Source organism: Poromitra crassiceps (genome assembly GCF_964638095.1).
Source record: "Poromitra crassiceps genome assembly, chromosome: 19".
Lineage (NCBI taxonomy): Eukaryota > Metazoa > Chordata > Actinopteri > Beryciformes > Melamphaidae > Poromitra > Poromitra crassiceps.
The window spans coordinates 12,047,709-12,073,715 of record NC_139646.1 but is presented as its reverse complement, the minus strand read 5'-3'; the positions used below and the strand labels follow the sequence as shown (position 1 = coordinate 12,073,715).

General features: G+C 43.4%; 1 protein-coding gene across 1 annotated transcript; it reads right to left on the bottom strand.

Moving 5' to 3' along the window:
* Positions 1-1,464: 1,464 nt before the first annotated feature.
* Positions 1,465-24,012, bottom strand: rnf150a (ring finger protein 150a). The gene is made up of 7 exons (XM_083655626.1): positions 23,461-24,012; positions 11,166-11,416; positions 8,576-8,647; positions 7,332-7,414; positions 6,981-7,077; positions 6,334-6,541; positions 1,465-2,088 (listed from the first exon to the last, which is right to left on the bottom strand). Exons 1-7 carry the CDS (start codon positions 23,918-23,920, stop codon positions 1,970-1,972), a joined length of 1,290 nt encoding a protein of 429 aa, XP_083511752.1. The 5' UTR covers positions 23,921-24,012; the 3' UTR covers positions 1,465-1,969.
* Positions 24,013-26,007: the final 1,995 nt, after the last annotated feature.

Below are 26,007 nucleotides of genomic sequence, written 5' to 3'. Positions count from 1 at the left end.
TTTTGGTTAAACATTGTAGCATTTGCCCATACATTCTGTAATCCCTCACTGATTGGCCAAGGAAGGAGAGCAGGGACACGTGCATGTTACATAACAGAGTCCCAGGTGGCTGCGCGGTGACATAAGGGAAACAATGATTGGAAGAGAAAGCCAGTGCAATTCCAGCGGCTGCTTGGGGACAAACTGGTTCAGTGGGTCTGTGCTTCTTCAGTGTCTTGAAAGTAGTAGATCCAATCATGTACGTACACATAACTAACACGTCAACATGCCGTGAGGAGTAAATAAGAGAATCAATTCAGGAGATAACTGACAGGATTGCAACAGAACAACAAAACGAGAAGCAACAGGATTCATTCTGCCAAGAAACGCAATGGATGACAAAATGAATGAAAAGTCAGCATCACCATGGGACTCAACCACTGTAAACATTTATGCCCTTTTTAAGTTTCTTACAAAAATAAACTTTTCATAATAATATAAATGCCATTCATTTGGCATCGAATTGCTCAAAAATGGAAAAAGAAGAAAAGAAAAAAGACCAATTACAATGCATCTCATTTGCCAGGCAATACATAAACAGAGTCCGACTTTCAACTGGGGTATGCCGTCCAATTCTATGACCCTTGACCCGTTGTATTTCATTTCATGCACAGATTCGCCATTACAGTTTTGAGTGCCTTACTGCCTAATTGATCTATACGTGTGTGGGACACACACGCGCCCTCCTCATGTGTGTTACCAGTCAGTTATCACTGGCCAACTCAGTCTGGTCCACAGCCAGGTGAATTAGCGTAACCAACTAACAATGAAAATGATAGTTATAAATACAGTAAGATACAACTGAAGATTTTGGCACAGAGATGTGTTGACACATTAGTGATAGTCCTTCTCACTCTATGACACTGGCTGGCTTGATTTTCCCATCTTCACAGCAGTGAGCAATCATGAACGCTGTGTGTTGTTGTGATGCTTGTACAGGTCATTCAGCAGCTGTTTAAAAAAGGGCAGTGGGTGACATCACTTCAAAACTGCATTACAGTGGGAAACTATGATTGTCAACATGTGAGGATAGAATTATCTAGCGTGTATTTGGTTATATCCTCCCCACACAAGTTACAGAGCTCACAAACTAGTAATGGCAAGTTACGATTAGACATTCAGAAATCATAACATAAGGTGTGCATACAATATATTCCAAAGCCCCAGTGTGAGAAACCACTTAAAAATAAATTGTGTAAAAACCAAAGGTTCAAGTTTTCAAGGGGTAATAACATGTACCCAAGTCTGGACTTGAACAAATGCTGGTCAGAATACACACCAACTGTTTGACACACTGTTTATCATTCATATCAACTAGGTGTAAAACCATAATTCTGAATTATATTGGCAGTGATCTCGTACAAAGAAATAAAAAAATCAGTCACATAATTCTTAGAATTAAAGCTGCAGTCTGGATTTGGGAAACCCTGCTACTCTTGTGCCCAAGTTGTGCCTAGCAGTGAGGTTTGTGTTGCCAGATTAGGGGGGGGATGCTTCACTACCTTGAAGTACCCCTAACCAGCCACAGTAGTTGTGCTTATTCCAGATGCTAGCTTTAAGAAAGTGAAAGAAATGATGGGGACAAAAACTGGAGGTTTGATATTGGGCCATCAGAATATGACTGGTTGTCTGGTTGCCATGGCAGTCAAACCAACAGCATAGTGACAGGTGACTGCAGTAAGACAATTAGCAAGCAATATGTCCACAGATACAGGGGAAAGAACCTTTTTGAGCCAGACCAGACAGAACGGGATATTGTTGTGCTGCTATGGGTTGTATTGCTTGGTTGCCGCTCTTCTGTGAAGCCACTTCCATCAGGACCATCCAAAGACGTGGAGAGTCTCTGGGTCTCCTGATCATACGGTCCCGTCCCGTCCCGATCCTCCTCTCTTCTTCGGTGATTCATGCTTTTCGTTTGGCTGCGACCGGCTCAGGATTTAACCTTGTCACCTTCCTGCTCCGTGGACGCGTCTCCCTCCGACATGCCCACCTCCACCGCCAGGATGACAGAGGTGTCCGAGTCGCTGCTCAGCGGAGGCTGGTGCTCACCTGGGGGAGAGAGAAGTAGCGGCCATTTTGAGCGGTTACCGTCATTATTCGAAAGGTCACTGTAAGATAGTATACAACACCACTCCTTCCTCCCTTCCTGGGCACCGTCTCTGACCTGATGTATTATAGAGACAGTCCGCATGTCTGGGAACGCCCACAAAATGTTAAACGGCTGGCGCGCGAGTGGGGTAAAACCGCCAATATATCTCATGGGCTGACTCACCAAAAGACAGTGCTGCGGCTCTAAACTACAGGTTTGGGGGTTCTAGAGCAGAACACAAGACGTCTGCTCAGATGTGCATTTACTGCGGTGGTTAAATCCCTGATCGTGTCTGCCTGGGCTGGGCTATCAGCTAAATTCTAACTTTGCTGAATGGATAGAACGGGGGAATTTACCCCAGCCTGGGGTGTTGTGGGCGTTCCTAGAGCCTGTATGGGCATTCCCAGACATGCCCTATGGACTGGGACAATATTGTGTAGTCAAGTCCTGTGGAGAAGGTTGAATTCTTTGGGTAAAAGCCATCATGACTTAATGCTCATTTGATACCTGCCTGCCAACAGTCCCAACAGGAAAACAATTCAACAGACAGCAACAAGCTGGTCGCACACTGCAGCAACAGATCAGCTCTGGGCGGAGCTTCGACTGTAGCACACACCCACTATTTGCATGACTCCAGAACAACTGACAGCTGCAATACCATTATGGACAGCACTCCTTCAGTGTGAAGATTCAGTATCAACGAAACCCTCTCACTACCAACCCATAGTGTGACAGTGACAGAAATCCCCACAGATCGGCTTGTTCGTCTCATGCCAATTGTCAGTCTGTGGCTACGTAGCTGTTCGCTTATTAGCGTTGTGAAGAACGACAGATGGCCCCCTTATCTCGTCTAATTAATCTCGAGAACAACACATGCTTACGACAAGCTGATCTCCTAGCTGTCAAGCACACATTATAAGTAAACATAATGGTAACGCTCTGTGTGAGCAGCAGACAACTACCTTGTAGTGGAGTACCTGTATGGCAAATTGGGCAGAATCCACACACAGCAGCTCGAGTTGTCGTTTATAGGTGACAGTGAACCTACAGGTGAGCAAATGCATAGTTCAGATGCATCACTGCTTTCACTTTCTAATTTAATAGTAAACTGTCCTATAACACGGTGGCAAAATAAACTGTAGTCCTTTTTTGTGTGTGCAAGTAGTGCACAAATTACTCCACTCCTGTATTTTGGAAGCAACAGGAAATGATGTCATGCATGATACAGCTTCCTCCTCTCACCTTTAGATTACAAAACAAAACAAAAGGGGGAGGATATAGAAGGGAACAAGAGAGGGTCTGCTAAGAAAAGGACAGACAGCAGGGCTGGCTACAAGTGATGGAGAGGAGACTGCCATTCACAAACCGTGGCAGCTGATGAAGTCGACTGAGGAACCAGCATTGGTGTTCAATGAACAGTTTAAAAAAAATCCTGCTGTGCGTTTGAGTGTGACAGAATTAAGAGAAAAATGCAGTCAGTGCGTAAAACAAAACATGTTTGTGAAAAGCCTTTAATTATGACATCCAGATGGCTCTATTTACGGGTGCCCAGTGTGGGCCTGACCTGCTTGCATGTGTGTGTGGATAGCAGTATACAGTATGCCCGCACACAGTGTACAACTAGTGGAGCCAGTCTGCCGTGCTGAGCAGCAGGATTTTGGCACAAGTTGCTCACAAGTTGCTCCAGGCCTGAGAGCAGGATATAAAAGAGTTATATAAATCCTAGGCTGACAATAACCAGACCTGTGGCTGCTGGAGGCTGATCAGGGAACAGCATGAATGAACAATAATAAAAATGACATCAAGCTGGACAGACCAGAGGTAATTTGTACAATTCCACAACTGAGGGGCATTTATACGGCTGCATGATCCACAAAGATTGCCCGCTGAATTTCAGAACAGAAAAGATGACGTGGTTTAAAATGTGTATTTAACCATTTGTAGCTACAGGATAAAAGAGCTTAAGATGTAACTTGTCCCAAGATAAAGTCCACCAGGCGCCGCTACGCGTATCTACACTAGAGCTGCAACGATTAATTGATTAGTTGATTGACAGAACATTTTATTTCGTTTTATATAATTCTTTGAGAAAAGACAAAATTATCTGATTCCAGCTTCTAAAATGTGAATGATTTCCTGGTTTCTTTACTCCTCTATGACAGTAAACTGAATATCTTTGGGTTGTGGACAAAAACACATCGTCATCTTGGGCTTTGGGGAACAATGAACGACATTGTTCACAATTTTCTGACAACTAATCGATTAATCGAGAAAATAATCAACAAATAATGAAAATAATCGTTAGTTGCCGCCCTAATCTACACAAAATTCAGGAACTCGTCTTTCCTCGAGGGACTGCATGATTTATTTTCATCACAAGATGTGGGTACGTCTACATTCACAGTTTTACAATCTGCACACCTCTGCCTGCCATGAGGGCAGCCACCCCGCTGCTCACTTTCGCTCACCCACTCAACCGCTCTGCTCATTTACAACTGGTGCCTCAAATTGTCAAGACAGCTCTTCAACACAACTGCTAACAAAACTTTCTGTCCTGAACTTGCAAGCTTTCCAACGACCATTATCTATGTTTCCGCTGTTGCTGATCACTTCCGCCCCTACCGGCCGAAGGAGTGAGAAGTCAGGCGTCATTGTAATGACGTTATCAAACAGTCAATAGAATCGTTTTTTGTTTAAATTGTGAATCACCGCAACCGCGATAGGTTGTAGAGCATCTATCTATCTATCTATCTATCTATCTATCTATCTATCTATCTATCGATCTATCTATCGATCTATCTATCGATCTATCTATCTATCCTCTATGTGAGATTAGCTGTGGACACGCTCACACACTCACTCACTCACTCACTCACTCACTCACTCACTCACTCACTCACACACACACACACACACACACACACACACACACACACACACACACACACACACACACACACACACACACACACACACACACACACACTCTCTCTCACTCACTCCCCTCCAGGCTCTGCCTGGCAGAGATAATAAATATTTTTTGTGTGAATTGTTACCGCAGTGAACTCACACTGGCAGCGGGTTAGGACAAGTGAAACTGCAGGTTAGTACCGAAACTTAATGCTGATCTATTTCGCACATGATCTCACACATATCCGAAAACTGTAAAAAGTTTAGCAGGCATTCATTTAGTTTTACAGTTGAGAGTTGATTTGAGTTAAGTTGATGGCAGTGATGTCATCAGAAGGGTACAACCCAATGATTCAGTGCCTTCTGATGACATCACGTACTGGCATCAACTTAACTCAAATCAACCCTCAATGTAAAACTAAATGAATGTCTGTAAAGCTGTTTACAGCTTTCGGATATGCGTGTGAGATCATGTGCAAAATAAATCTGCATTGTTTTTCAGGGAAGTACCCCTTTAAATGTGAAAGTGACGCAAATATCGACAGTGGATAGATGTTTGAAGTTGGGTGAAAAAAAGTATTTAAAATGGCAGTAGAAAGAAAGGTGAGCAGTAATGTACACGTGTAATGGGAGAAAGCATTTTGTTTCTGGACACTGAAACTAAACTCGAATGGTTCTGTTGACCTCTCTACCAGCTGTGGCTAGATAATTTGAATGGTTCTGTTGACCTCTCTACCAGCCAGAAAATGGGTTGCGCCGGTGGAAGCACACTCCTGGGACAATCTTGAGGCTTGGGAGGCTAAGGGGCCAACACCACACACACGTGTGTGTGCATGTGCGCACACACACCAGCACAAACACACATGCTATAAACTGCTGATACATACCAGGTGTTAAACAGCTGTTAGGAAAAAGGCACAGTGCTTAGCTGCTTGCATAAGGTACCAATATCCACTAACTATACCATAGTATACGGTGTACTTTATAATCCATGTCATGGTATTTGGGTTAGCTTGTGACTTTCTGGAAAGGCGAACACTATTCTTTCTCTCCTGCAACACCCAGGAGGATATGAACTGTTCTTTCTCTCCTGCAACACCCAGGAGGATCTGAACAAGCAGGTGAGGTGACTGCTGGCCTAGTTCAGACCTTGGGCCGGGGGGGGGGGGGGGGGGGGGGGTAATGGACATGTGCTCTCGTGCTCATTCTGATTGAATACATGTGAATGAACAGTGAACTAAGGCGGTACAGTATATAATTAGCTGTTGTGTAAATGGCCATTCTCCAATACTTACTGCTGGCAATGTGGCCCTCCCCCGCCTGCGAGACCCTCTCTGCATCATGGTAGAGCTCCTGCAGGTCTATCGTCCTCCCTGCTGGGTCCAGTACCACCGAGCTCTCGTTCACCGTGACCTCGCTAGCTCCAGTGACGGGATCGGCAGGTGGACCTCCAACGGACGCCTCATAGTCTGGTGGAATATCATCTAAACAGTCTGCGTTGAGCTAGATAAACACACCATAGATATCTTTTAGAGGCGTCCTCAAACATGCCTTAAACATCAGGGCTTCCATTTACGTTCACGCTCTTTAGAAAAGAGATTTGTCTTTATATATGAGGAATGGGAGCAGTGCGTAACAGTAATTCAGACTATGGGTAAGATGGCACAAATCACGAGAATAAAGGTCCTTACACATCAAGAGCGATGCGAATATACGGCCCGAAATTGCGATGCGAGTTTTGACCCACCTGTCAATCACAGCCACAGATGTGTACACGTCGGAAGCGAATTTCTGAAAAATCGACGGTGGTTCGAAAAAATAAACGCCGCATTGCAACGTTGCATTGACTGATATAGGTTCGGAAAATATTATTGACTTGCAAATTAATCGCACGAAAAAAATGCTCCCGATGTGTAAGGACCTTAAGTCAAAAGGGCCTTACCGGTATACCCAAGGCTTTGAGGATGTTGACTTTACACATGGGACATGTCCGGTGGTCTTGTAGCCATGGGTCTACACAGTGCTTATGGAAGACATGCCTGACCAACAAGAACCCAACACACAAACAAGGTCATATTGGCCATCCATCTTGAACAATAATGATTCATTGTTAGAATGTACAGTAGTTGTACACAATAAAACGGTATAGAATATGCACTAGTTATACTGTAGGTAGTACTGTGTTCACTACAGCTACTGTAATAAGCTAATAAATATTTTTGTCATCACACCTACTTCTGTGAACATATATAATAATATAGTGATGTTTTTATCAAACAAGTCCTGCATTTACCTGCATGGTAATATCCTTACAACATCATTAGGCTTATACCCTTCAATGCACACTGCGCAGTTGTCAAAGTCTGACTCCGTTTCCTGAAAGACAAGACAAAGGTGAGATGGGAATTGCCTCCGTTAACATTCTCATAGAATAAAAGCATGACTAAAGTAAAAATTAATGAGTTGCTTAACGGTCTAGTTAACTTTGAAACACAGTCGTTGTAAAAGCCGTGGACAAATAAAAAGACGACTTTGCGAGTGATGCTGGCCTGGCACACACTGACGATATGCTCCTATAAGCAGTGTTTCATTTCAAGGACTCTGCAGTACTGAAGTCGTCGTGATGAATGTGAGTCATTGGTGAGTGTGAATTGTGAAAGTTTCACACGTTTTCTCCAAACAAACCAATACAGTGGAACGACTAACTTAATCAGAATAAGTGTCAAACTGAGGCAGGAAAATATAAATTTGAGAAACATGGAAGAGAAAAAAAACGTAATTGTCATATAGAGACACTGCGGAGCGCGTCGTCATTCAGAAATTACGCCCAAAACGGGGGGAAACAAAAACTCCCCCCCCAATCCTGGCGTTCTCCTATGTCACCTGTTGCACACAAAGATCATATATACCGGATGATGAACACTCCAACTTACTTCATTGACAGCTAGATCCACATTTTTCTCCTCGCCAATTCTCAATGGCTTCCTTGTTTTGCTCGGGAGTACAAAAAAACTTTAATTGACGATTTTTTTCACATTAATTTTGTTGTCTGCGCAGCCCACCACACAACAGCTTTTAGCTATGTTTAATTCAAGGAAAATGACGCTGGTGTATGGAAGTGAACGGAGAGCTTTCCCCCATGATGGGCGTGGCCTATTATACTTCACAATATCTTTTCAGATAAGTTTAATAATGAGTATTAAATGATATTTGGCCACTTTTTTTCCACCTCTTTTTTTTTATAAAGTTTTTGATTTTTTTTACTATCATTTTCTACCAATTGTACTTGGCCAATTCCCCCTGCTGTCCCAGTCGTTGCTCCACCCCCTCTGCCGAGCCGCAGACTAGGACGTAGACTAGGAACTGAACAGGCGCCCTGACCAACCACTTGGCCACTTCAAATATATTTCAAATATATCTTTTTGTATTTAGTGAAACATATCTCTAAACATATTTTGTAATAAATGTGATTATTATATTGTTATTGTATTATTATTGTTGTATTGTTTTGAATATGGGGATTCCAATGAGGTTTACCTTGTCTCCTTTCTTAATGGTCCGTACTTGGAGCTTGCTGATGGCCTTCTTGGCAGCATCTCCCAGACGTCTCTGTAAGACATCAAATAAAAGAGAAACTTCAGCATATGACATAAATCGGAGTGGCCAAAATAAATGTTAAATCCAGTGAACCACAGTGATGACAAATGATGGTCTTAGAATTCAGAAAAGTCCAGAAGACAAATCCAGACCAGTCACTTGGTACTTTTGATATTTTTGAAATGGGACATACATGACAACACATTTCCATAGTACCATACCATATTTGACTGCCTCCTTACATTGATACATATTGTTTATTATGTTAACCCATTAACTAGGACTCATATTAGGCTTTTTCTACAGTACATCACAGCTCTCAGTGACTTCAATGCTTTTGGATTTTTATGTTTGTATTTTACGTGTTTGGACCCCAGGAAGAGTAGTCTCACCTTTGGTGTAGACTAATGGGGATCCACAATAAACAATTAAACAATTAAACCAAAAACACTGTCAAGAAAAAGGTTAATGACTATGAAAGTTTCATTATTGCGTTCCACAGAAGAAATGGATCTCTTTGGAAGGGGCGGGGCTATGTCAAGGTAAATATTGATAAAGGATTGCCAAATAAAGCTGTGCTGTTAAAGTCGAACTGAACCTGTGCGTCAGAGTCCGTTTCAGACTGAAAACATAACTTGTCTGAGATGACAGGTTGAGAGGCGGGTCACAGTAGCTTGTTGATGATTTTATTTGACAATTCTGGGGACTGGATTGGGCTTTGGCCAATCCTGAAGTGTTCCGCCTCCAAATCGGAGGTCGGTGGTTCGATTCCCGCCTCCTCCAGTCTGCATGTCGAAGTGTCCTTGGGCAAGATACTGAACCCCAAATTGCTCCTGATGGTGTGTAAGCACCCTGTGTGGTAGCCTGCCGCCATCGGTGTATGAATGGGTGAATGTACCTTCTGATTGTAAAGCGCTTTGGATAAAAGCGCTATATGAATGCAGGCCATTTACCATTTACCATTTTACCAAATCGAGTGGGATTCAGCGTGTTGTGGCGTTGTGGAAGAGCCTGCCGACGCGAGGTTAGTGGCTGAGTGGAGCTCAGCGAGCTGCAGGCAGTCAGCTGCCGGAGCGGAGAGTGCAGCTCGTCGGCCTGGAATCTCCGAGGTACGACAGGCACTAGGCGCCATTTTCCCCTTCATTTGGAATAGAAAATTATCCTGAAATGAAGATTTGATTGACAGCTGCCATGTCGTGATATGATTGGTTGAAATGGGGTAGAAATTTGATAGTACTAGGTGACGTCAGCAAACTGTAGATTACTGTTATGAATGAAATCTTGAAAAATGAACTTTTGATGTGAAAAAGTGTGGAAAAACTAAAGAAATTAGATTTTTGTGATTTTTTTGGCATACATTATTAAATAGTTGCACTGAATACCCAGGTGTTTGAACTAAAAGAAAAGAAAAGTCATTTTTGGGTTCAGCTCGACTTTAAAATCCACTCACCACTGCTTTGCCTCCCTCACTCAAGTGCTTTCAAAGTCTGGTGTCTAGGTTGAAATTCAGAAATCTCACTAAGAGGTACACAAAGGCAATCATCAATCAATCATAAACACACCTCACCTTGCTTGTTTATACATTGTCATCGTAAAACCCTGTATTTTATGGAATTGTGTGCAGATGTACAGCTGTTTCAGAGTAGAGCTGTTCTACATTTGATGCTTTGTCTTACACAGAAATGCATAAACTGATGCCATCTCAGAATATAGGGGAAATTTAATTTGGCCAATGTTTTAAGTGTTTTAGGGGCACTGTGTGTGACAAATGTTATGATCATTTAACCTGTTTCAGAAGAGTGAAAACAAACCTATGTTTTTCACTTTATTAGAATGACAAAAGAAAAGAGTAAAAAAAAAACTAATAAATAAAACTTGGGGAGAGCAGAGATACCAGGAAGATGAAGAGAGATTTACAGAGATAACAAGTGGAGACAGAGAGAGAGAGAGAGAGAGAGAGAGAGAGAGAGAGAGAGAGAGTTTTCATTGATAGTTTAGTTTCACTGATCACGCAAAACATATCAACCATATCACTGTTCAAAATCTGTTTTAGTAGGAGGGCTGTCTTAGAGATTGATTCAAAGCAGAATTGCTACTCAATATGGATGAATTCTCGGTAGAACATAATTCAAACAGAAAATTCAAACAATGGTCCCCATGGCACCCGTCCCAATCATAGCCTTCATGGTGATGTACCGTCATTACAGACGTCACAAGAACGTCAGAGGTGGTTAACAGCAGCGACTGTGGTGGCCAGCACAAGTATTTGCACTGTAGGCTCAAAGAGCCAGAATGCAGCCTTGGTTGATGGTTCACTGGTTTTTGCCGTGTTTCCGTCCGTCCAGCTGTCAGGCTAATTCTGGCCTCGGCCCGCTTTACAGGACCAACACCAGATGGAAAACGACACCGACTAATGTCAAGACGGAGACCACGGCACCATTGCACTCTCAGTGTCCCCTTTAAACAGGTATGTAAACATATCAACTCGACGGGTGATGCTTTGAATAAACAAAAGAGCGTGTAGTCGTACCTGGTTGCGGTCTCGTGCATTAGCGTAGCGGAACCTCTGGATATAGTAGAAGACAAGCCAGGCGAGGGAGATGATCATGAGAACGATGAAGGAGATGGAGACAAACACTACCGAGGTTCTGCTCACGTACTTCTGCAGGTTGCGGGTTCCTATGGTGATGTGCAACGTGACCGTGATGTTCTGCTCCAGCAAGGCCACAATCTCCCGACCTTTAGGCTCTGGGATCATGATGGCCACAGTATCGCCCGTACCTGGAGGTTCATGCACAACACAGAACACAGCACAGGGAGTTTACAACGCCATTTTCAATCTCCATATGTTTCGTACACATTAAACTGAGCATCTCATAAACCTTAGTTCTTTCGTGATGACAAGACTAGTAATAATCTACTCTTTAAAAGTAACTAGTAAACGGGTCAAGTGGGCAGGGCTACATAAGGTGAATACGATCTCTAGAAGTGTATGATTCAACTTTTTCCCCACGTGTTAAAAAAGCAAACGAAAATAAATCGTAATATCGAATCGCAATACTGCACTTGTAAAATCGCAATACATATCGAATCGGCACCCAAGTATCATGGTAGTATTGAATCAGGAGATAAGCATATCACAGCCCTAGTCAGACGGGATCCCCACGGTGCCTCACTCCCTCTACAAGCAGTGGCTTACTCAACTTGCCGTCACCACTCAGTGCCTACTGCAGCCGGTGATATGTGGCCCTGTGTCACTGTCAACCTCATGCCCCACACTCTGGATACTAAGATACAGCCACTTAGAGGCCATTTACACCTGACACTAAAGCCGTTTTCCCACATGCGTACCGGAAAATGACCTGTAAGTCAATATCGGACATTTCCCTTCACATCTCTCCATTCGCATATGGGAATCTAGCAGCCAAATTGCCTGTATGTTGGGGGGCGGGGCGGCACTGCAGAGCGAGTGGGGAGTGACATGTCGGCAAAACTCCGAATGGTGAAATAAGTTTGCTTGTTTATCCGTTCACCTGCGTCGCGTTGAAGCACTTTTTACAGACTGGCTTCCTTTGATGTGTCCGGGCTTGCCTTCGCTGTCGGCAACGTAAGCAAAATACTTCCACATTTCGCTTCGTGCATTTGCTTCTCTGTGTGCCTGTCGGGCTGTGACTGAAGGAGGAGGAGGACTGTGGCCAGACAGCGAGCAGGCAGCAGAGAGGAGAGAGGCGAAAATCAGCATGCCCACACATGAAGCTGATATACTGCTCTTATTATCACAAGATCATTTCGCCAGTTTGCTTTAATGTGCGCGAATGATTAGATTATGCCCGCTGGAACATTAAGCAACGTGTGTACACCTCGCCCATGAGAGTGTCGCGGGAAATGACTGGACCCGTTCTACACTTGAGTCCGCTATCGCGCATACCGCTCTTCTGACTGGCTCGAAACTGGTGAAATCTCCGCGATGACGGGGTCGCGCTTATACCGGCACGACAACTTTCCCACATGCAGGCATTAGACCACGTTCCGGTCATTTAGCGGTACAAAGCGCACGTGGGAAAACGGCTTTAACATGCGTTTTCTGCGATCAGATTGCAATCGGATAGTGCTTGACCACATTAGCGTGATTGCATTTACACCTGGTATAATATGTGTGTCCAGTGTCTACAGTGAGATCCGAGTGCGATCTGTTCAGGCAAGCTCCATAGAGTAGAGTGGCGGGAAAAACAGCAGTGACTGTTGTTGTATGTGGTTTGAGAGGACGCATTGCATTTACACTTGTGTTCAATGTGGTCACAATGCATTCCTGACCACCTGCGCAATCCATCCTCGTGTCTTGGGGCGTTTACACCTGTACTTCAAAGTGGTCAAGCACCATCTGATCACAAAAAACGCATGTTAGTGCCAGGTGTAAATGGCCTCTCAGTGCCTACTGCAGCCGGTGATATGTGGCCCTGTGCCGTATCCTCATGCCCCGCACTCTAGACAGACATACGGCCATTATACTCGTGAACCTGCTACGTACACAGACCCGGAGATTGAGAGAGAATGGAAGAGAGGGTGTTGCATGTTTTCCAGATGAGGCTCAGGCTCGATATCCAGCACGTGTATTTTCATGAAACAGGTGAAATGCATTACTATGATACATTATATCATACATTATTATGTAACAAATGTGTTGTAAAAGCTGCACAGATGCAATTACATGACAAAGGTATTGTAGCTCTCTAACCCATTTTAACTGGTTTTATCTTTAATTTAAGCAGCTAAAAATGTCACAATTCAAGATTCAGTCTTGACTACTACTAGGAGCCAAGCAACTGGCCTCAATATACGTGTCAGAAGAAGACATGAATAGAGCAAACACTGGGGGGGGGACAACATTCTAATGGAGGCAAGATGGACACAGCACACATGATCCTACCAAAACACACTGTGGGTAAGAGTGTGCAAGGTATAAAGAATTGCATGCGTACCATCCTCCCCCAGCAACCCTGCCCACACACAGAGTAATCAGTTGGTAATATCTCCACGGTTAGCAACACAGGGATTTAACCTTACAGAGCCTAATGGCGTCTGCTCCTTTCGACTGTGTGTACGTTACAGCCTCTAATGCGGTCGCCGGTAGCCGCTGACAGCAACAAAAAGAGCGTGTGTGTGTGTGTGTGTGTGTGTGCGCACAGTAAATGGATACCACACAGATAGTAATAATACAGTACTACTGTATTATTACTATAGCACTACAGTCACTACTGTATTATTACTATGTGCTGCCGCTGTGTAAACATTAGGTTGGGAGACTATTTGCAATAGCTTGAGAGTTCATAATGTAAGCGATTGAAAACAGGTGGATACAAAAAGGCTCACCCCTCTTCTCCATAAGGCTTAAGTCAACCCATAGTATTAGTAAGATGATACTCTTAAATCTTCAATAATGTTAACATATGGACGGTTGCCAGTTTTGTAAGCCTCTTTTCCATGTCAGTAGGCCTAAGTGCACGATCCTGTCTGAGCAATGCAGATGCATGGTTTCATGAGGCATGGCCATATGGTTTGGGCTTTGGGGGAATTACTTGCTGTCAGTGTCAAGTAAGAATTGCTTTAGAACATACAAGATAAAACTGCACCGTCTCATGGGGAAACTCAAAGTCTAATCTATCATTTCAAAACTCCTATCTGGAATTAGGTTGTTATCTTGTTGTACCTAGACGTTATAGATTTTTTCGTAAAATTGCCCATGTATAGTTGACTCCATTGCTGATGATAGCAATAAGGAGACAGATTAAAAATGCATGTAAGATATCCCAAAGTCTAAAATCTTTACTCCCATCTCTTCCGTCTGTTAACTGTGACGCACTCAGCGGACAAAAATAGCTGCGTCTAAAATAGGAGGCTGATATCCATGCTGGCAGACTGGAGCTGAACTTGTAAAAAGATCTCTAGAATTCAGACACACTTGGTCAAAATGTGAAAAGATCTGTAGAATTCAGACACACTTGGTCAAAATGTGAAAGCCAGGGGGAATGAAGACTGTGAAGAAGTGGGAGGCTCCAGGTCTATTGCAGATTACCACAGAATTAACTGGCTACCTCTTCAACAACACGTACCAAACTAAATATAGAAAGCAAGAGTTGTGCCAAGTAGGCTACACTGTGGTGTAATCATGCATGCTGTACATATTAATAAATAGCTCCAGAGCTTTAGATTCATTTTGTACAATTCATCGAGGAGACGAAATGTGAACTGACAGGAAAAGGCTGCAAAAGACTAATAGAGCCATGTCACACTGTCTCTGATTGACGCGAGCTTTCCCTAAACATTTTCCATGCTCTCTCCAAAACCAGACTCCAAAAGTCAAGCCTGTCACTAAAAGATCGGCTCTGACAGAGCGGAGAGGTTTTTGGCTGTGGCAGCTACAGCCCAGCTGTGGTGGCTCTGGGGTGAAGAGCTCGCTTTTTGCTTTCCTCTCATGAGGTGTGACTTTTTGCTTTGTCGCTGCAGTATCTTCTGCTAGTCAGTCACCACCACCACCACCACCACCACATGTTTTGTTATGGTGTATTTTCTGCTAGTCAGTCACCACCACCACATGTTTTGTTATGGTGTATCTTCTGCTAGTCAGTCACCACCACCACCACATCTTCTGCTAGTCAGTCACCACCACCACATGTTTTGCTAGTCAGTCACCACCACCACCACCACGTCTTCTGCTAGTCAGTCACCACCACCACCACATGTTTTGTTATGGTGTATTTTCTGCTAGTCAGTGACCACCACCACCACATGTTTTGTTATGGTGTATCTTCTGCTAGTCAGTGACCACCACCACCATCATGTTTTGTTATGGTGTATCTTCTGCTAGTCAGTGACCACCACCACCATCATGTTTTGTTATGGTGTATTTTCTGCTAGTCAGTCACCACCACCATCATGTTTTGTTATGGTGTATTTTCTGCTAGTCAGTCACCACCACCATCATGTTTTGTTATGGTGTATTTTCTGCTAGTCAGTCACCACCACCACATGTTTTGTTATGGTGTATCTTCTGCTAGTCAGTCACCACCACCACCATGTTTTGTTATGGTGTATTTTCTGCTAGTCAGTCACCACCACCATCATGTTTTGTTATGGTGTATTTTCTGCTAGTCAGTCACCACCACCACATGTTTTGTTATGGTGTATTTTCTGCTAGTCAGTCACCACCACCATCATGTTTTGTTATGGTGTATTTTCTGCTAGTCAGTCACCACCACCATCATGTTTTGTTATGGTGTATTTTCTGCTAGTCAGTCACCACCACCACATGTTTTGTTATGGTGTATCTTCTGCTAGTCAGTCACCACCACCACCATGTTTTGTTATGGTGTATTTTCTGCTAGTCAGTCACCACCACCATCATGTTTTGTTATGGTGTATTTTCTGCTAGTCAGTCACCACCACCACCATGTTTTGTTATGGTGTATTTTCTGCTAGTCAGTCACCACCACCATCATGTTTTGTTATGGTGTATCTTCTGCTAGTCAGTCACCACCACCACCATGTTTTGTTATGGTGTATCTTCTGCTAGTCAGTCACCACCACCATCATGTTTTGTTATGGTGTATTTTCTGCTAGTCAGTCACCACCACCATCATGTTTTGTTATGGTGTATTTTCTGCTAGTCAGTCACCACCACCATCATGTTTTGTTATGGTGTATTTTCTGCTAGTCAGTCACCACCACCACATGTTTTGTTATGGTGTATCTTCTGCTAGTCAGTCACCACCACCATCATGTTTTGTTATGGTGTATCTTCTGCTAGTCAGTCACCACCACCACATGTTTTGTTATGGTGTATCTTCTGCTAGTCAGTCACCACCACCACATGTTTTGTTATGGTGTATCTTCTGCTAGTCAGTCACCACCACCATCATGTTTTGTTATGGTGTATTTTCTGCTAGTCAGTCACCACCACCACATGTTTTGTTATGGTGTATCTTCTGCTAGTCAGTCACCACCACCATCATGTTTTGTTATGGTGTATCTTCTGCTAGTCAGTCACCACCACCACATGTTTTGTTATGGTGTATCTTCTGCTAGTCAGTCACCACCACCACATGTTTTGTTATGGTGTATCTTCTGCTAGTCAGTCACCACCACCACATGTTTTGTTATGGTGTATCTTCTGCTAGTCAGTGACCACCACCACCATCATGTTTTGTTATGGTGTATCTTCTGCTAGTCAGTCACCACCACCATCATGTTTTGTTATGGTGTATCTTCTGCTAGTCAGTCACCACCACCACCATGTTTTGTTATGGTGTATTTTCTGCTAGTCAGTCACCACCACCATCATGTTTTGTTATGGTGTATTTTCTGCTAGTCAGTCACCACCACCATCATGTTTTGTTATGGTGTATCTTCTGCTAGTCAGTCACCACCACCATCATGTTTTGTTATGGTGTATTTTCTGCTAGTCAGTCACCACCACCACATGTTTTGTTATGGTGTATCTTCTGCTAGTCAGTCACCACCACCATCATGTTTTGTTATGGTGTATCTTCTGCTAGTCAGTCACCACCACCATCATGTTTTGTTATGGTGTATTTTCTGCTAGTCAGTCACCACCACCATCATGTTTTGTTATGGTGTATTTTCTGCTAGTCAGTCACCACCACCACCACATGTTTTGTTATGGTGTATTTTCTGCTAGTCAGTCACCACCACCATCATGTTTTGTTATGGTGTATTTTCTGCTAGTCAGTCACCACCACCACATGTTTTGTTATGGTGTATTTTCTGCTAGTCAGTCACCACCACCATCATGTTTTGTTATGGTGTATTTTCTGCTAGTCAGTCACCACCACCATCATGTTTTGTTATGGTGTATTTTCTGCTAGTCAGTCACCACCACCACATGTTTTGTTATGGTGTATTTTCTGCTAGTCAGTCACCACCACCACATGTTTTGTTATGGTGTATTTTCTGCTAGTCAGTCACCACCACCATCATGTTTTGTTATGGTGTATTTTCTGCTAGTCAGTCACCACCACCACATGTTTTGTTATGGTGTATTTTCTGCTAGTCAGTCAACACCACCACGTTTTGTTATGGTGTATTTTCTGCTAGTCAGTCACCGTGGTGGTGGTCCACCACCACATGTTTTGTGTATTTATCCTTTTGCAACGGTCTCTTGATTCCTTTCTGCTCTCTTCGGGCTTTGTCAATCATGACCTCTTCTGACTGCCTTGTTTGTCTCGTCACAGTGTCTCTTCATTTCATGGTTTATATTCCAGTCTTGGCTGCAGGTGGGGCAGAGGAGTATGGTCCTCCTACAGGTGGACGCCTGTGCGTGACTTCTTTTAATGTGGAGAGACTGGTGCCACAGACAGCCACCACACAGTCCTTGACAGAGACAGACTCGTGACCAACGGCATGGATTCTATGCCAGTTGCTGCAGCCTTCTTCCACCTTCACAGCCATTGTAGTGATCCACTTATTAGCTGGACATCATCCTCCGCCTGCGCCGCAGTTGAGGTCTTTCAAACATGGAGGTCTTTGATGGTGGGAGGAAACCCACACGAACATGGGAAGAACATGCAAACCCCACACAAAAAAGAGCTGGGACGGACAGAGGTTCGAACCCACGACCTTCTTGCTGTGAGGCGACAGTGCTAACCGCATACACGCGCACACGCGCACGCACGCACGCACACACACACACACACACACACACACACTTACTTAACTATGGCGTAACCACTATGGCAGTACGGTTCCCAACACTGGCCCTCTAGTACTGCTGCCAGGTTTTTTACCCTAGCAGGTAATCAATTGTGTTCACCTGGTGTCCCACTTCTGAATCAGTCCTCAGCTAGAATGAAAAGCAACAGTACTCCAGGAAGCAGCGTTGGGAACCACTGATGATCTGTCTACGACGTCTGTCTGAGCCATTTCCCTCCACTTCTTCTCAGGCACCTACTACCTGCAGGACTCCCTTTAACACTGTGACATTTCAAAGTTGCAACTTCCAAGTTTGGTCCGAAACAGAAATGTCAGACAATCGCTGAATTTGAGTAAAAGCTTCAGAAACTTTGCATAAAATTTGAATGACCTGCTTACAGAGTGCCTCTGGGCCTGATGTGCAAATGGACCTGGCCTCCCCACAGCTTTGGAGGGGGGATTCCTCTGTCAGGTGGGTGTTGTGTGTGGTAGAGATACCGCTGTGCTTGTTGCAGTGCAAACCCTGGGTTATTATGAGTTATTTATGAGGATGCTGAAGAGGTGATAACACAAACACTACCTGTAGAAAAGGATTTGTCCAAATGGAACTCTATTTCCCACAATCCTCCACCCCCCCACATGACCAACACTCTAGCACACCACCCTCCAAGCTGTGCAGGGTGAGCTTGATTGCTGCAATGTTTGTCCCTCCTTGGCAGAACACAGCTTGCTTGCACCAAGAGCAGTTGTCCAAATCATGTTGAACCTGTGAGTGAATGCCAAATGTAAGTGTAACATTGATCTTTAATACAGTAAATGGTGGATTATTGGTGGTGGTGTTAAATGTATATATATTACAATATGAATGCTGTTATTTCTAGAATCCTCGGGTACCTGTAGTGATATATGATATGTATGAATGAATATGTGAATAAGAAAAGCCTAATTGTTTCTCTATTTGTTATCTATTGTATAATGTGTATTTCGATGTAAATGATAATACTTTTCTCTTGTGTCTGCCACAGGTAAAACAAACCGCAACAGCCACAATAAAACATTCAAAATCTCACCAGATTGGACTGGACCTCCCTCCTTTCATCTGATCATTGTACCATGGTGGTGTTAATTTCCTGAACCCCCTTCAAAACCTTTCCTACACCACCCGTCAGCTACTCCCTGAAATGAGCCAGCGTCTAACAAGGAGGATCCCCCCCCCCATTCTAGCACTTTGTCCATGTGCTTTTTGTTTGTACATCATTTTTGCAGCTGTCTCACGCATGTGTGGATGTCAGCTCCACCTTCATGAAAATGAAGGCCATGTGTACATTAGATTTCCAATGGAAATTCTTGTTACATGGAAAAGTAAGGCTCTGTTCACAGCTAGGCCTCCTTTATCCTTACAAGTGATGGGTCTCTAGGCACTATCAAGTTCAACAAATTAGAAAGAGTGGGTATTAGGTAGGTATTATGATGGGATAACATGTCAACAGATAAAGCATTCGAATATGCTAATTAAGTGGGTGACAAAAGAGAGATGTAAAGAAAGTGCAATGTTGGTTTGCATGTTAACTCCCACAAGCTTGGGATAGAAAGATCTGTCCCAGCCAGTTGTAGATCTATCATAAAATGATTATTAGAATTAAAGACAGAAGTAGGGTTAGCAGCACAATTTTTTTTAGAACAGAGTGGCACAGTTAGCCTGTTATGAGAGTGGTGATGATGGTGCTAGCAAAAAGTGGAAAGTGACATTTTTTGTTTGTCTTCCTGTCCCGACATCTTCAACACCTGGGACCTATACACAGCCTTTTACTTCAGCAGCTGCCCAACTCATTTACAACTCATTTGTGGATGAATCTCCCTTGTACCTTACACCAGTGGTTCTCAAAGTGGGGTCCGGGGACTCCCAGGGGTCCTTGAGGGGGTTCCAGGGGGTCCCCAGCAAAAAGGAGAATAATTTATTTTCACTATAAGGCCATACATAAGTAACAGTGACAGAATGTATGACTATTTTGGTCGTGGGTTTCATACACTTTCTGTACTAAAACATTTAAAAGCAAAAATCTTATCACAATGGGATCCGTGGTCTAGGGATGTCACGACGATACTAGAATTTCTACTTCGATACCCAGGAAAATATCGATACTCAATACCATTTTCGATACCACAGGGACAGATGGACGGACAGACGCACGCCTCTCCATAATCTAGGCCCAATAAAACTCATTAAAATCTTTGCACTTACACAGCAGATTACCCCTGCTCTAGTCCTCAGCCTATCAGAACACAGCAGATTACCCCTGCTCTAGTCATCAGCCTATCGGAACACTTTTAGCTTGCTGATCAAGAGATACCCACTAATAGGGAGGGGATAATCAGTAGTATGTTTGATTTTTCATTCAGAGAAAGCCCTGCTAGTATCCATAGTGTTGCAAATAGTAGATTTGCATCTGTTTCAAAATTGTAGTATTGATACTTATCAATACTATCGACACCTGTTGCAAATGAGTATTGTATCCATTTCAAAATTTTAGTATGGATACTTATCGATACTATTGATAATTTTGACAACCCTACCGTGGTCTAATTGGGTCAGTTTAGGGGTCCTTCACATGAAATGGTTTGAGAACCCCTGCTGCCTTACACTGTCTTTAATAGTCTATTCATTGATTTCTAGCTAAACTAGACTGGGCAGTGCGCACATAAAACAATGACCATGCATGGTTTCATGTCTTGCCAGGTTTAACTACAGCCAGCCAGATCAACTGAACAGTCAGTAAACAGGGAGTGTGAGTGAACTGGCCTACACTGTGCTATCTACAGTATGTAGTGTTTGTGTTTGTCTGATTATCTGGTCAGCCTACATTGCATCTGTCAAGAAGGTAGTATATGACATGTACATGTGATTTCCTCTTCAAGAACCTGATGGCTACATCTGGGTAGCCTGGGTAAACCCATCCCCCACGTGACCTGCTCTCAGACCTGTTCTCAGTCACTATGACTGGGAACTGAGAGAGCAGGTCACGTGGGGGCTGGGTTTACCTAGGCTAACATCTGGGGACTCTCTACTTTCATACTATTTTAGTCAGAGTCTGACAAAGGGAGCAGCTGTGATATCATTTTTATCGTGTCTGTCTGCTTCACCACTCAGTTCCTAAAATTGTTTATTTGAGGACACTGCAGCATATTGACAGTGCTAAAAGTCAATAGACTCACTCTTTTTTCTAGCTGTGAGTCTAAATACTGACCCCACACATCTGCGAGTCTGACATCTGTGAGACGTGTTCCTTCCCAGTGATAACATATCGTAATCCATTTTGCTTGAACATGAACAACTAGCACGTGTTTACATTATGATATGTGAATCCTACGATGTTTCCAATGACAAAAACAAAAAAACGTGTGCTTAAACTTGTGAGTGAAACACAAGAAAACGTTACTGGAAGCAGCCTGAGGATTGCAGCATGACTCTAGGTTGAAGTCAAGGATGGAGCGCATTCTGATGGACCGCTCTCATCTGACAGACTGCTCTCTGGTCTAATAATAATAATAATAATAATAATAATAATTCATTTAATTGATATAGCTTTTCAAGGACCCAAAGACGCTAACAGTGTGAGTACAACAGGAAACAAGATAACAACGAGCAACAGGCAACAGATATAAATAACAATTAACAGGATAACAAAAATGTAGCAATTAACAGATCAATCTGGGAAATATGGAAACAGAGGGGAGGGAGGGAATGAGTGGGAGGGACAGGGGCCAGACAGAAAAGAGGGTGGATGGGAGGTTGGAGGAGGTGGTTAAGGGTAGGGGAGGTTGTAAGCTTGGGAGAACAGGTAGGTTTTGAGTTTAAAAGTGGGGAGTGAAGGTGAGTCTCTGACAGTCTGGGGGAGGGAGTTCCAAAGTCGGGGTGCAGCTCTTGAGAATGCTCGATCTCCAAAGCTCTTAAGTTTGGATGGTGGAATGTTGAGGGGAACAGTGGTCTGTGTCAGTGTGCTTAAAGTATTTGCTTTTTTATCCACATTTCCCCATCTGGGAAAGTGCTGGCAGATGTACAGATTTCCCATAAATGTACAGATTTACCCGGTCTGTTGGGAAATGTATTTCCTGTTTTTCTACATTTACTGTACGATATGTACTGATTGTAACTGTGGTAGTAGTAAGTCCATTAAGCTTTTGTGGGATCAGGGCCAGCTTACTCCATGAGGTTATACAAGTTTACAAACTTACTGAAGTTCAAGCATGACAATTTAATAAGCAGACAAGCAGTTAAAGTAATTTCCAATACAAGCTGGTAAGTTATGTATTGAGTGACACTTTTGAACAAGTATTAGTCTTATTACACCTTATTACAAAGATGGTTGCCATGTAATGTTTTGTCATAAACGTGATTAGATCTTAGATATGCATCATATGAAGGCAACTACCACAGACATACAAAGTTCAACAAAGACCCAATTAAAATCCTACAGTTAATTTGTCATTTCAGCAGATCTAGATCAGTGCTAGAGGATGCAGAGTACTGGTAGTTTACCAAGTACTTAACTGCATTCATTCTGCATAATGTAGAAGTAAATCAGTCCTTGATTACAATGAAAACCAGCAGGGATCTTGGGCTATAGTTATTGAATATAGGGAAGCCAACTTTACAATTTAACCTAAACAACCTCCAAAGTCAGACTATTAAATGACCAGAGACTATTGTGTCAATGAACAGTAAGAAAACACAGGCTACACAAATACACATGCACCTTGTTGTTTAACAAACTAATCTAATATTTGGTTGAATTGAGTTGTTGATCAAATTAGCTTGTTAAGCTAAAGTGTTTTGCTCCAACACTCTTGCCCACCTGATTCAATTAAGAGCCACACATTCTCATGACACTTTAAATGATCACATCAGTTGGAGATAGAGAGGAGAAGGGGGCATTTGAGGGCTGGATTGAGACAGACTGGTGGTGTGCCCTGCTGACAAGCATCATGCCAGAGAGTAAACAGTGAAACAACGCGGAAGGGTAACCTGTTACCTGCAACAACAACAACAACAACAACAACAACAACGGGAAAGACAAATAATAACAATGCAAAACAAGTGGATTGTTTGCAGAAAGCCGTACCTTGGTGGGCCATTGTTATGGTCTCGTTGGTGTTACTGGAGCCCACATTGTAAACGACAACTGCAGAAGCGTTGTGGTTCGCGGCGTTACGGATTTTCTCTCGAAACGTACAATTCCCCGCGGCGACCAATGCCACCCAGGCGCTGCCCGGAGGGACGATCGGGAGGGGGAACTTGACGTTTGGGTCGCACGCCTGTCTGTCCTGCACGGCGGGCGGCAGGAGCACAAGTCCCTTGGCTTCCTTCTTCGGTGACTGCTCGCCATATCGACCGCACTCGGTCTTCTCCGTCTTGATCTCCGCGGTGACGGGGTCCAGATACGTGATGTTGACGAACGCGGTGTACCACTCCTCCTTCTCCGCCACCGTGAAGTCCAGGCAGAGCAGATGGACGAAAGAAAACGACAGCAGCCACGTCGAGAGAGCGAGACTGCGGCAAGCTCGGATGAGGGACACTGCCATTGTGCGACTGGCTGGGCTGGGCAGGGGGATGACGAGGAGGGCTGACTCCTCAATGAGCCAGGCAGGCGGTGGGAGACCTCTCTCCTACAGGTTAATGCATCCGACAGCCTCTCGCATTAAATGTAAAAATGTGTTTGGAAAGTCTCATAGCAAGCAGAGTCACAGGTGCCGACCTTCAGAGACTATGGTGTCCAAAGAGTTGGACTGTAGGCTCCTACACCACCTGCCGGAAAAGGCGACGGTGTGTGTGTTCAGTTGTTGCTGCTCAGTCAGCTGTTTCCCATCCGGCCTCAGGATTGGTTCACCCGGCATAATGATGATATCAGAAACTAGAGTAGCTACTAGGCTAGCTACCTCAAGTTTATTGCCAACCAGTGGAAGATAAGTGTTCACCCAGAAACAGCATTGCATTTATTTTTGGGATTGCACATGTTGAGACATTTTTGAAAGAAGAGAGAGTAGCCTATTTGAGTATAGCTAGCACAAGGGGAAATAAATGTAGCATTTAATTTTCATATTCATAAATGTAAGTTTGTCATTAAATATTGTTTAAAGCAGGACTAAACCCCAAAACACTTTTTTTCAGCTTTTAACCAAATATGACTTTTGGGGTGGTGTGTGAAGATTTCTGGTCAAAATGTTCCACATTTGAGACCAAACTGTTACCATTACCATTTGTATAATTTTCAGCCGCATAAGTGCCCTCTATGGGTTCAAAGCTGCTTTTTTTTGCCCTAAAAAATGCACAAAATGTGGTACAAGTACAACCTGACGTCATGATGAACCAAAGACTATGGGATTTCAAGATAGTAACTCCCCTACTCCCCCTGTACCCTTTCCCGGCTCCTCACAACTCCAAGCCTATTCATAGTATTCCCATGATGTCACAAGCATTTTCCTACCAATATGGCACTACAATACACACAGCTCATTGGCTGTTTGTGTCACTTGACCTGTTAATCACCTGTTAATTGATTACAATTGCCTGTTATTTTCCTAACAAGATGGCCATGTGGTGATGTAACAGAATACTATCAATAAAAGCCACTATAATCATAAATAGAAATAAAAGGAAGGAAATTGCATTGTGTTGCTGTAAATCATTCCCAACCTTTTTCATATTAAGGAGCCCTAATTTAGTTCACATTGGGGCAATGGACCCCCATATGATGAGATTTGATCTCTCAGATGCAAATCTGTTTTTTTTCTTCTTTTTAATGTAGCCTAGATATGATTTTGTCCAGAATTCCATTAGGTTGAGAGATAACAGAGAATCCTGGAATCCTCTCAAAGACCACTGGTGGTCCCCGGACCCCACATTCAGAACCACTCAACCACTTCCGATTGTGCAGACTGCAGAGAGAAAGAGAGGAGGAGGGAGGGGGAGAATGTGTGTTTGTACTATGGCCTGACTGCGGCCCAGCTGCAGGTCCGCTCTGGTCTCGCACTCGAGAAGAAAAAGCAGAGGGTGATTTTTGCACTGCACCTTTGGACAAGAATCACGAAAAAACCGCAAACGAAAATGAAAAACTGACTTCAAGTTGGTGAACAATTTAACGTGTTTACCTCAATGCAGAAATCTCCCATTGTGATTACATTAGAGCGTGTTCAGAGCGGGGGGTTTGTCCTGCCTATTGTGCTCTGCTGCTGCGGCCGGCTCGCGTCACTTTACCAATAGTTACATGGGAGTCAATGGCAGTTGAGTAGTTTGCCACTGAATGACCAAATGTATATAACTTTCAACCATTTTGAGCAACACTGTTTCCATACAGGCCACCAGCATTGGCTAGTTGTTGATATTTATAAAGATTTTGTAGCTCTCATATAACATTTTTCTTGATGCGCTGGGCAAACTGTCATGGCGTTGTTTTCCGGTAAAAAAATTCCAAAGTTTCCTGTCTGAGCACAGCCAAAGAGTATAGTGAGACAAGAGGAGACGGTCTTCGCCTTCATTTCTTGGTTTTTCCCATAGGTTTTTTCAAATCAAGCAACATGCCGTTCTGCCAGAAATCTGGGGGTTTAGTCCTGCTTTAAGGATATAACAATAGGCCTGGGCCTCAAATACTATCCTATACACTTATCTCATG